Source organism: Populus trichocarpa, chromosome 18 (assembly GCF_000002775.5).
Source record: "Populus trichocarpa isolate Nisqually-1 chromosome 18, P.trichocarpa_v4.1, whole genome shotgun sequence".
In the NCBI taxonomy this organism is placed as follows: Eukaryota; Viridiplantae; Streptophyta; class Magnoliopsida; order Malpighiales; family Salicaceae; genus Populus; species Populus trichocarpa.
Window position 1 is genome coordinate 5,436,714 of NC_037302.2, and position 13,096 is coordinate 5,449,809.

Sequence of the window (13,096 nt, forward strand, 5' to 3'; positions counted from 1 at the left end):
TGAGCAATATGATCAAAGAAAAATTATTAAAGGTTTAGGTTGAATTATGTGGGTCATGTAAATTATTGTGGGGTGAATGAATTAAGATTTTATATATATTAAAGTTAAAGTGAATGATTATGATGATGAAATTGTATGGACGAGATTAAAAATAACATGAATATTTGCATATATGATGAGATTGATGATATATTAAGATATACTGAGAATAACATCTTTTTCAAATCAGGAGAGGCACCAAGAGTAGGATCATCTGTTGTGGTAGGAGCTCATTTGGCTGAAGGAGCAGGTAGGTACCTAGCATCTTAATCCTTTTCAATTTAATGTATCTTTTGGCTAATATTCTTTTAACGTTGTTGTGTTATGTTGTTAAGTATAGTTGGAATGAGAAAATTAGGTTATGTATGTAATATGAAAAGACATACGATATGGTTCGAAAGAAAGTATATGAAAGTAAGTATTGAAATAGACTTATATGAATTAAGCTTGAAAATAATATGAATGTAAACATGAATTACATACACGAAATGGGGACTATGGAGTTAGCTGGCCGATAATGAAAACTAAAAGTTTATGAATTACATAGTCGACCCATGAAATGGGGACTATGGACTTAGTTAGCTGGTAATTGCAACTAAAAGATTATGAATTATATAATCGATCCTTGAGTTTGAGACTATGAACTTAATTAGCCAAAAATGATAATAAGAGATTATTAATTAATAGTTGGACCATGAGATGAGGACTATGGAGTTAATTAGCCGGTAATGGAAACTAAGAGATTATAAATTACATAGTCGATTCTTAAATTGGAGACTATGGACTTAATTACCTAAAAATGATAACTAAGTGATTATTAATTACATAGTTTAGTCCTTGAGTTGAAAACTATGTATTTAGTTAACCAAGAATGGTAACTAAGGGATTGTGATTTCAAGGAATAGACAATTATTTAGTTGATTGGAAAGTACTGTAAATATTTGCTTTAAAAATAGTCATATGGACAGTGACCCATTATACAATTATGGATGAAATAAGTAAAAATGTTATTGGAAATCCTACACAATCATTAGAATAGAATTGGTCATGATAGAAAGTGTGGTGTGATAAAGTTTAGGATAAATATGTTTAATAAATCATGTTTTCATATAAGTGTGTTCATATGTCTAATGGTTAACTAATATCCTTTAAAATTTTATATTTTGTGCAAGCTATCACATACTTCAAGACAACGTTGATTTAGTTGTTATTGTTATTGTTATTGTTATCATCATCATCATTATCATCATTATTATTATTATATAGTTTTGTTAGGTGTGTGTGTGTGTGTGTGAGAGAGAGAGAGAGAGAGAGAGAGATAGCATGTGTGTTAAGGAATGATGTATTGAAGGGTTGTGTAATGGTTATGAGATATGATGTGAAAGGACTTAATGGATAAATAAATGAACCGTGGTATGCTAGAGGCTACCATGTGGAAATATTTAGATGTGTTTATATGCAGGTTGTAACAGGATAAAATTTTAAGTATGGCCTTGTATAGAGAAGATTCTACTGAAACTTTGTTAAATTAGAAAAGGTTGTCAAACTATACGATAAATAGATAACTAGTTTTAAAAGTATGTGAAATGTTTAATAGATGTCATTTAAGAAAAAGAAATTGTGGGAGAAAAATATGAAAAGATAAGTGGATGTAGACAAATGTCATAATGTTTCGAAATATATAATATCCATTCCAATGAAATATATATATATATATATATATATATATATATGATAATAATTTTTATTTTCTTACATTGACTCGAGTCAACGGTCAACCTCACTCATGACATGGGTCTTTCCCTGAGTCGATTCCTGAATCGGGTTTTAAAATTAGGATAATAATCACTTTTATTCTTACGCTGACTAGAGTTAACTCGACTCATAACCCAGGCTTTATCCTAGATCGACCCCTGAGTTGGGTTTTAAAACTATGATAATAATCATTATTATCCTTACATGTTTATTTGGATAACTTTGGAATTAAGTGTTTTTTACAATGATATTTTAAGAATAAAAAATAATAAATATTATTTCTGGATATATGTCCTCTATTTATCTTCTATTTTGAAAATACATAAATTCATTTCAAGATTACATCAAAAATAGTTTTTTTATTTTTTTAACCAAATATATTTTTATCTTTGGTAATTCACTTACCGAACACTATCTATAATTGACTTTTAATCTAAAGCTGATTTTGTTGACCATAAAAAATTAAAAAAAAAAAAAAAACAAACAAACAAACAGGTGCTTTAGGATAAATAGTTTGTATCGAGATCAATTAAGAATTTGGTTTGTTTTCCTATTCTCCTAGTGTGTTATCTATATAAACAAACCATATGTAACAATTCAAACTTATTTATCAATACAATTATCTCTTCTTCTTCTTCTTCTTCTTCTTTAGTTTTCTTCATATTAAAGAGTATAATTAATAGATATTATATCTCCATAGAATCAATTAAGAATACAAACTTATAATCAAAAGATCCCAATTTGAAGAGATGATGAGAAATCAAATATTTTATGATTGTAATTTATTTGATTTCCTATAATCCCTTTGAATTTGGATCCTCGATTTTATGTTTTTCTCCTTAATTGATATTATGGATCCATAATATATCTATTAAGGCCAAAGTAATACATTTCTAAAGGAAGCTTATAAGTTAGAAAAAGAACAACCTTTTAGGATAACATGAAGAAAATCAAAGTGGGGGTAATTGCATGGATTATGAGTTTGGATTGTTATATATTGAGAATAACTAAACAAATCAAAAAGTATATTTATCATAATCTTTTTAAATTGGGATTTTCAATTAAAAAGTAGGGTTTTATTATTTGGTATAACTTTTATGAATATTAATTTATCATTGATTAATTGTTTGCTATGTTTTTTTTTTATTTATTTAAAGCTCGGATTCCAGGCAATTAAAGTTTAAGAATGTAAAATACATGAAATTGTACTTGAAAATAATAATAATAATAATAATAATAATAATTTTCATATAAGAAAAGAAACCCAATAGAGAGACGGTATGAAAGGGATATTCTAAGAAGGCCTTAATTTCATCAAATAATTCAATGGATTTCACTTTGAACATGGAAAAAGGTAAGGTGGGGGGGACAAAACTATCTCTATGGATCCATCAACTAATTCCCACCACCCGGGAAGTAAACATAACATACATAAAGTGGCCAATGAAATTTAAACCGTATTAATTCTAAACTCTAGCGAGTTGGTGTCCATTAGGAGTTCAACTCTGAGCACAGACACTCCCCTGCAAATGCGCGCCCTGTCTTTATAGTGCTTGCTAAGCTGTCTGCAATACCTTGGCGCGCCGGCCCTATAAAAAGCCACCTTGCTACACAATTCTCTGTCAATACAGATGCTGGGCATCGGAGGAAGTGCGATGGCAAAAGTGGTTGTGGTTTTCGACTTCGACAAGACCATTATTGACTGTGATAGTGATAATTGGGTCGTCGAAAAGCTAGATGTCCACGACTTGTTCGCTCAGCTCCTTCCTTCCTTGCCTTGGAACCGTCTCATGGTTTGTTCTTGAATATGCATCCATGTTAATTTCTTGCATTTATCACGCATTATTGATTTTAATATTGTTGTGTGTTGGCAATGATCAGTCTGCAAACAGTGGTGACAACACACTTTATTCTTTGATAGTGGTAGGAGAATGATTTTCTGTTTGCTTTCCTAAGGGAAAGGCAAACAAATGTTCTTGGTTTTTTCTCTTGCTCTATTTGTTTCTTAATGATCCTGGAACATCAGATGGGTTTGAGTAGTTTGTTCTAAAACTCGTGTTCCTGTAAATATCAGGATAAGATGATGATGGAGCTTCACTCCCGAGGGAAGACAATTCAGGATATTGCAGAGTGCTTGAAAAAGGTCCCATTAAATCCCAGGATGATCTCTGCAATTAAATCAGCCTATGCTTCTGGGTACTATACCTCAACTGTTTTGTTTCTATTTTTATTATTGTTATTGGTCCAACTCAAAAGGATAAAGGTAGTCCTTCCTCAACCCCTAAATTCCCATCCCACCCCTTCCAGCCTGGTTTTGTTTTGAATATGAAACTTTCTAGAAAAAATCTCATGGAGCTTGATCATTAAAGCTCTGATATCATATCAAAAAACCATTTCATCCAAAAGCTTAAGCTATTAGGTAAGATCTCAGGATATGATTTATATTATTCCCTAACACATCTTATCAAGTGAAAGTCTTTTAGACTTGAAACTTGCACAGGTTCACATTATCTTGTGATTATTTTTTATCAAATAAATAGGGATGTTGAGATTCAAACTCAAGACCACTTGGTCATCAAAGCTCTAATACCATATCAAAGAATCAATTCAACCCAAAAACTTAAGTTGTTAGGTGAGGTCGCAAGATATGATTTATATTATTCATTGATAAAGTCTTAATGGTTTGGCATGGCTTTTTAGACACTACACATGCATGTGTGTTTGGATGAATTGAACAATTGGTATTTCAAGCTAGATCGGTTAGCATCAAGACTAATGTCCTCATATTCTAGTTTTGCCAGTATAAGTCCTGGGTATATGATGTATCAGTTCACAAAAATCTTAACTCTGCATATAAAGAAGACATTGCATTAACATATGATGCGTAATTTGTTCAGGTGTGACTTAAGGATAGTAAGCGATTCAAATTACTTCTTTATCGAGACAGTCTTGAAACATAATGGGCTGATGGATTGCTTCTCCGAGATCAACACAAACCCGAGCTATGTTGATGGAGAAGGAAGGCTTAGAATCTTACAGTACCATGATGTTAATAAGTTCCCTTCTCATGGGTGCACCAGCTGCCCTCCCAACATGTGCAAGGCAAGTTCACAAGTTCCCCCCTCTAGTGGCATTTTCAACCCCTACCAAAAGAAATTATAATTTTTGCATTTGCCTGAAAAATACCTTTTCATGCTGATGGCTGAACTTGGATAATGAAAGTAGGAGCTAAAATAAAGAAATGAAAAAAGTAGATAGGGAGTTTTCAATGAACAAAGCTATAATTAAGAACTGTAAGGATATTTGGCTTATCAAAAGTTAATTTCTCAATAGGGTCTGGTGATGAAAAGGATCCAAGCTTCTGTTTCGGCCGAGGGAGAAAAACAGTTCATCTATGTTGGTGATGGAAAAAATGATTTCTGCCCAGCTTTGACTCTTAAAGAAACAGATGCGTTGATGCCAAGGAAGAACTTTCCACTGTGGGAGCTCATTTGCAACAACAAAATGCTTGTCGAGGCAAATATTCAGGAATGGAGTGATTGGGAGGAGCTTGAGAGTAAGTTGCATAATTTAACGAATACAATCTTTATTGAAGAGAAATGCAGTGTAAGAGCAGATCAATTGGTTCCAGTTGATTGCAAGTTTCAAACGAGTTCAATTTCTGCACCTGATGCTGTTAACAGAAACGTCCTTCCAGTTCCTCAGTAGGTGCTGTAGATATTTTCGAATATTATGTTTCTTGTATGATCAACTATGGTATTATGACAGTAGTGACCTCCCTCTCCCAGGAGGTCTCCTGTTGGATTCTCTCCTTTGTAAAAATAAATAAACCTACGGTAGCATGGCTTTGAATCTGATTGGCAAGAATCTAGAGGGATGATTTGCCCGATTCATGTTGATGCTTGATTGTATAATTCTTAAAGAATGATCTGATAAGTAATGGGAATGGTTTTCTCAGACGTGACTTTGCTAATGACAGGTATATCAATATCAGCATTATAAAGTGATTTCCATGAAATTTGGAGAAGGACGTAAGAACACACTAAAACCATACAGTTGCAAAACAGTTCATCTATGTTGGTGATGGAAAAAATGACGCAAGAATACACTTAAACCATACAATATGCACCCACAACCACACCCTGTCTGCATGTCATGAATGATAGCAGAGCCCCGCCATTCTTATTAGAGCATTTCATTGAATTAACATAAGACATGGGCGGTAGTGATTTCATTTTCGATCCCAAAATTCAACCAATCAAGATCCCCGCATGGTTCATAGAACAACTTCTCCAGCTTGGCCAAATAAGAACAATACCTCATACTTGAAGGATATCCTGCTGCCACCACTTTTGCTATCATCTAACGCTACTGTCTCTGCATTCGGCTACCGACAAGATAAACCACTCGTTATCCTTCAAGTGACAACTCATTGACACAATACAAGAGAGGGTGGTGGCAGTTACAGCGTGCTTTTGGCTCCGGTTGACCTCCCATGCACGAGTAATTTAAAAAGGAATCCAAGCAAAACTCAACACCCGTTGGTGCTCAAGTCTTATCGCAGTTGCTCGTTATCAACATGAAGCTGAACAAAATTCCAGAAAGGCTCCCAACATTTTAGTTCATTCAATACCATATCAGTAAAGAGGAAAGGGGCATCCCGCCTGCCAATGCATCAGCGAAAGCTTAAATTACAAAAAAAGTTCAAAAACCTGCCAAAAAGCTTGTACTCTTACCTTGTTAACAAAGACATAACCGAATTGACATGGAACCCGACAAGAAAAAATATATATGTACTATAAAACCTGTGAAAACACATGTTCAACGCCCACCCTTTATTGTCACCGTCATTATTTGCTTAGAATAAAATCAAGGATTTACAACTGAACCCACTCTCAACCTGGACTGAAGTTTATGATTACAAATAAAAGAATGGCAACATCTGCTTTCTTTCTAAATATTTTTCCCTTGTATCTTTTCCTCCTTTCCTTCTATCTACAATCTTCTAATCCTCCAACATTTATAATGTCCCAACCAATCAAAGAAATTACAAACTCCTCCAATAAATAAGATTACAAAAGCATTCTCCCCAACCATCCATATCCTTTAGACTTCTAGAGATATTCGTGTTTTTATCGGTTTTAACTTCAAGCCCATGCTTTCCGGTGAGAGGAGCTCCGGGGAAATGCAAATTGGACTCAAAGTACTTCTTGGACTACCACTTAACTTTGGCGGCCTGTACATACCGTATCCTGTGAGAAAGTACTCCATTGGTATTAACATGGCATGAGGCTGCTCCTCTGTCACCATTGACCCACATGCCTGAACCTGTAGACCACCATAGTTTCAGTAAATAAAAAGTGCTCCCTCAGTTTTACATACACACACGAGCCACATTTTGAAAGTTGGGGATATAGACCTGTAATGCATACCTCTACTAAGGCACTATATCTTCTGTCTAGTTCTGAGGTCATGTCAAGAGACTCAAAATGAAACGGAGAGTTCTCGCCAACAAATATTAGTGAGCAACAAAGTAGTTTTCTCAATCCATTACTAATGTCTTGTCTCCTGCTAGAAAGCAAAGAATAACAAACTTAAGTTTCATTACATAGCATGAGTTTGGCATTGTTTCATTAAAACAGTGCCCCGTGCCAAAAAAAAAACAATACTCAACCTACAAAGCATGGACTTCTATCATCAACGCTTGTTAGATGGGTGCATGAGCAAGAAAAACTACTACAAAAAACAGGCATTACCCATTTATTGCTTCAAGAAATCGCCATACATTTAAACCCTGCCTTTCATCCAGCAACTGAAAAAAACACATGCCATCAAGTTAAGGTAAGTATGGGTTCTTGACTGCCAATTATTAGTTGATTTCAAGTTCTGCTTTTACATGTGTTATAATTAAAATGAACAAACATATGGATAGGTAAGACCAAGGACTAACTCTTTTGCAGGCCTGGACTGCATCTGATTCTGGTACTTGAGAACTACCAAGAGCTTCCTGCCAACATCATTTAGAATCAAATCATCCAACCAATCCAATTTTGGATGGACTTAATTTATGATCTAGATGCACGAAAATACCTTGCTGAAATACCGCTTAAGCAATAATTCCTTCACAACTCCACACATTCCATAATAGTATAGTAAATTAGACAAGACCTGCAAGTAGATTAAGATCACATTAAGGATAAGAGTGAAAATAGGATAACTTGACTGCAAGCAGAACATAAGAGGGTCCAGGGAAGGAACCTTATTATACAGCCATTCTGTCCAAGAGGGTGCATTGCATAGAGGAGAAATAAGTATCAAGCCAAGGACGCGTTGCCTGTATTTCATCTGTGGCCAAACAGTATAAAACAAAAGGACCAGTAAAAATGTCAGGTCAAAACAAAATTTAGAATCATGAAGAAGCAAACCATGAGAACTGTGACGAGGAAAGCATACAGCAAATAGAGTAAGAATGTAAGCTCCAGCTGTAACCCCCATACACATCACTGCATCAAGTCTGACAGATGGTGAAAAAAAATCCATCAAGTAAAGAAACAACAAAGTTCATGATACAAAAAGAAAGGACAGTTAAGCCCTTCTAAGCATGCAGCAGTGCACCTAGTTAGGCCATCTAAATGTGAACCAGGGTGAATTTGCAGCATGAATTTCAAATCAGCAGACTGGTGGGGGCACCAGACCCATGCCGCAAATTACACGTATATAGACGGAGACGACATAGAATGACCCAACCTGTCACTTTTTGGTTGGGAGACTGAGCCCATTTGGGCCTATCTCATTATTTATTTTATTTATTTGGAATTATTTATGTTAAATAGTTTGACTTGATAGGTTGAGCCCAATAATGAGATGTTTTAGGGTTTTACTATTTATATACTTCTCTATCATTTTGTGAGACAGTTTTGATGATTAATTAAAAAAATATTGCATGTTTGCATATTTCCAATCCCCATTCTTCGTTTTTCTTAGCTTTCAATTCTTCGCTTCTTTTTCTAAAAGCTTATTTCTTTTATGCTTTAATTCTTTTTGTTCATTATTCCGCATCAAATTTAGTATCAGAGCCAAGATTTTAATTGTTCTTACAATAAAACGATCTTCTCGCTTATGCTTACTCATAACCCTAACCCTAGATCTGATTTTATCTATAAAAAAAAGTGTCTTGTTCTGATTACGGGGAAAAAAAAAACATTGTTCATCATCAAAACTATTCTGGATTTGCATGACTCTCTTTGAAGTTGTACATGGTTACAAGCCTAGGAAACCTTTAGACCTTCTTCCCATGTCCCTTCATGCTAGGGTGTCTGAGTCGGCCAAGTCTTTTGCATGTAGAATTCAGGATTTGCATGTTAAGATCACTAAACATATTCCAGCAAGTAATGCACGATATAAACTTCGAGCTGATTTACATAGACGACATAATAAATTTGATGCGGGAGACTATTATGATATGGATTAGACCCGAGCAATTTCTTTCGGGAACTAATCGAAAATTGCATGCACGTAGTGCAGGGTCATTCAAAGTACTACAATGGGTTGGTCCAAATGCTTATGTTCTTGATTTACCACATGATTTTAACATTAGCTCCACCTTTAACATTGAGGATCTAGTTGCAGACCATGAGTCACTTCCTATTTCAAATGACCCATTTGAGATACCACTTCACTCCCCTCTTGATGTTCCTATTGAAACCTCTATCCCTTTCACCTTGCCATCAGCACAAAAGGATAATATTAATGCTATTCTAGATGAACAAGTTGTTTTTACCAGGAATGGTGAGGTTCAACGGTTTTTAGTTCATTGGGTGGGTCAACCTGATTTAGATTGCACTTGGATCACTAGAGCTACTTTGCAGCAGATTGATCCAGATCTTCGAGAGTACTATCGGAGTCGCCCAACACTACACTCAACAGGGTCAAGTTTCTCCAACCTCGAGAGAGTTGGTGGGGACACCAGACCCACGCCGCAAATTACACGAGTATATGGACAGAGACAACATAGGATGGCTTAGTCTGTCACTATTTGGTTGGGAGATTGATCCCATTTGGATCTATCTCCTTGTTTATTTTATTTATTTGAAATTATTTATGTTAAACTGTTTGACTTGATGGGTTGAGCCCAATAGTGAGATGTTTTAGGATTTTACTATTTATATGCTTCTCTGTCATTTTGTGAGACAGTTTTGATGATTTATTAAAAAAATATTGCAGATTTGCATGTTTCCAATCCCTATTCTTCCTTTTTCTTAGCTTTCAATTCTTAGCTTCTTTTTTTAAAAGCTTGTTTCTTTTATGCTTTAATTCTTTTTGTTCATTGTTTCACATCACCGACTCTTGAAAAAGAAAATTTTAAGCAAGTGTAGCGATATGTACTTACCCAAAATAGTTAAGAACCTCAGCAATTTGGTCTGCCAAGTCATCAACAGAAAGCAAAGGGTCATCAGGGCTAATTGTTGCAGCTCCTAACTGCAATAACTCTTGAAGAAAGTGCCACATAAGAAACACAGGTAATACATCGCATTCCATAGAACTAGTAATTAGAGCAGTTTAGGCAAGGAAAACATGAGGAACCAGGAGCTACAAACCTACCTCATGCCCAGGAGGACTGATATGATATATGCAAAAGTTGTGAAGAAGCAACGAGCATGCTTCAGGACAAAATAATAATCCTTGAAAACACGAGGTATCTGTTTACAAAGTCCAAAAAGATAAGTTTAAGTCAAAGCATTGTTAGAAGTGTATCTCCAAAAAAAGATAAAAAAATAAATAAATAAATAAAAACCCGGTAAAGCCTATTGTGTCTGCAGAATCACGCACTGATAGAGCTAGTAAAAATAATAAACCACCTCCAATTCAAATCCTGGTCCACAATGAGTAAACTTTCATTGAAGTTGCATCTGTGAGCCTAGAAGCAAACATTTTTACTAGACCCGGACAATAGATCTCAATAAATTCCCACATTACTGGAAAGCTTGATCTATTTCTTCCGCATACATATTCCAAAACAAAAACCCACCTAAACATACATCAAATGCCTGGTATAAAAACTTGACTAGCTGACTACGAAAAAAGCAATGCAAGGTCACATATTCATCTAAAATCAAATATCAATTATCAGCATGATGAATGAAAAAACAATTGATATGAAATCTGAAATGGCAGTTTACTTACGATTTAGAGCTAAATCAGGATAAGTAACAAGAGCTGGTTTGTCTTGGTCTCCATATACAGAAACAGACACATGACCATAGCAAGTTTCGATAACATACTCCTGCAAACACGTTTCAAAATCGAATTTCAATCAGATAAACACTCAAAAGAAATCAACTCGAACAAAAATAAAGAAAAACCATTACCATCGTAATTACAGGGTCTACTAAGTTGGTAAAGTGATCAATGCACAAACCAAGCATTCAAAAGGTAAACCTTTCATCCAAGAAGGACCAGCTCTTCTTACCTCTCTCTCGCTTGCTCAACGAAAAAAAAAAGGGATATTTTAGGCCTGCCCAAGTCAAGTATATTCTACAAGCAGATAAAAACTTCCATGTGCAGCACTTCTTTTTGACAAACAAACCTTTACTGACAAGGCAAAAAATCATCACTCAACTAACCAAATGCAGATCTTCACATAGCTAAACCATATTTGCATTCCTTAAATACCATTTTATTTATTAATTCAAGAATCAAACATCAAAAACATTTCTTGATTGTTAACCAAAACTAGAACCAAAGAAACACAAATAGAAATTTAAATGGAATCTTCAGGAATTAATCTCCACCTTATTCAAAAGAAAAGAAACCAGACCAAAAGTCAGGATTCCTTTCCTAGGCAACAGAAAGTACCTTTCCACTAAGAGAAGGCGTCTCCATATCTATGGAGAGCGAGTCACTTGAATCTCCCATTTCTTGATATTCTTCCTCTGTGTTTTTCTTTTTCTTTTTCTTTTTTCGTTCCCTTCTCTTCTTGAAATTTGAGGGTTGTTTTCCCTATGAGCTATCCTTCTCGTTCTGTCAATCGTTTATTCATTTTCTCTCTCTCTCTCTCTTTTTAACACTTTAAAGTGTCAACTTGATAGCGAGTCACCGACGCTCGACAGCGAACTCACGAGAGGCCCCTACACCTTGTATCTAACATGAGCCGTGGTTAATTTTAACCTGAGCTAGAGACCAGTTCGATGAAATTACCATTCTGTCCTTACTTTTCAATGGATATGGATTTCTTGATTGTTGACTTTTGACTAATGAGGTGCTTTGGTTAATTGTGGGGGGCATAGAATTCGTTTAATCTAAAAATTTTAGCCCTTAATTTAATTCATGTGGGATATTAGAAAAATTAAATTCAATCATTTTAAAATTTGATAAATGAGTGTCTCTCAAAGTTTATAATTATAATAGTTATATCGGTGAAATTTATAATTATAATAGTTAGGGTTTTAAATGGATTGTCAAATTAAAAATTAAATGGTTTGTCAAGTTTATTTCAAAAAAAAATGATAGACAATTGTTCATTTTGGAGTGAAAGATTGAGATATTTTATTATTTCTAATTAGTTTTATATTTATATTTATTTCAATTAATTATTCATTCAATTTTGGTAGTTTATAGCTTTGAAAAAGAAGAGACGTCATAGATACTTTTTATATTTATTATAATTATTTAACATTCATGAATTTCAAATACAGATGTCACATTTTAATTGTGCTTTTTTTTTTCTATTGGTTGCAGTTGATGAAGTATAATTTACTATAATATGCTGCATTTTGTCTTTAGCATATGTTAGATTGGTGTTCCGCGTGATGTCACGGCTATATCAAATGTTTTTAACTTGATAAAAAAACAAGAGACAATTATACTTTTAAAAAAGTTAAGAAAAATTTGATAATTGAGTTAAATTTTGATAAATTTGATAATATAATAAAAAACAAGGCAACAACAAAAAAATTAAAAATTTATAAAAAAAAAAGAAAAAATAATTATTTTAAAAAATGTTAAAAAATTTTATAATTTAGTTAAATTTTAATAAATTTAATAATACAAAAAAAAACAAGGCAACAACAAAAAAATGAAAAAAAAAAACTATGGGTAAAACTAGTTTAATACGCGAAATTCATGACCTGAATATGAAATATGTCAAGATTACATATTTATCGTGTGTACTAAATCATGAAGTCAGGATAAGTCGAAGTTTTTTGCTCCTCGTCTTTTTTTCTTTTAATGTCGTGAGTTTCCTCTCCTTACTCCCTTTTCCTCACTTGATTTTCTCTTTACTTATTGAGTTATATGTGCTCAA

The 13,096-nt window shown here is 33.9% G+C and overlaps 2 protein-coding genes across 6 annotated transcripts; one reads left to right on the top strand and one right to left on the bottom strand.

Annotated features, from left to right (window-relative positions):
* The first annotated feature begins 3,249 nt into the window (after nt 1-3,249).
* Nucleotides 3,250-5,751, top strand: LOC7476647 (thiamine phosphate phosphatase-like protein). The gene is made up of 4 exons (XM_002324723.4): nt 3,250-3,587; nt 3,869-3,990; nt 4,692-4,896; nt 5,128-5,751. The coding sequence occupies exons 1-4, from the start codon at nt 3,426-3,428 to the stop codon at nt 5,500-5,502; spliced, it is 864 nt and encodes a 287-aa protein (XP_002324759.3). The 5' UTR covers nt 3,250-3,425; the 3' UTR covers nt 5,503-5,751.
* An 821-nt stretch (nt 5,752-6,572) lies between these two features.
* Nucleotides 6,573-11,911, bottom strand: LOC7463744 (protein NDL2). Of its 5 annotated transcripts, XM_024590472.2 has the most exons (12): nt 11,650-11,901; nt 11,163-11,273; nt 10,978-11,077; nt 10,396-10,493; nt 10,184-10,272; nt 8,248-8,308; nt 8,053-8,139; nt 7,885-7,962; nt 7,745-7,801; nt 7,551-7,606; nt 7,227-7,365; nt 6,573-7,122 (listed from the first exon to the last, which is right to left on the bottom strand). In XM_024590472.2, exons 2-12 carry the CDS (start codon nt 11,217-11,219, stop codon nt 6,901-6,903), a joined length of 1,044 nt encoding a protein of 347 aa, XP_024446240.2. In that variant the 5' UTR covers nt 11,220-11,273; nt 11,650-11,901; the 3' UTR covers nt 6,573-6,900. The 5 variants fall into 5 exon arrangements, with proteins under 5 accessions (XP_024446240.2, XP_024446241.2, XP_052304999.1 ...); XM_024590473.2 differs by lacking the exon at nt 11,163-11,273 and having other exon boundaries at nt 7,214-7,365; nt 11,650-11,911; XM_052449039.1 differs by lacking the exon at nt 11,163-11,273 and having other exon boundaries at nt 7,214-7,362; nt 11,650-11,908.
* Nucleotides 11,912-13,096: the final 1,185 nt, after the last annotated feature.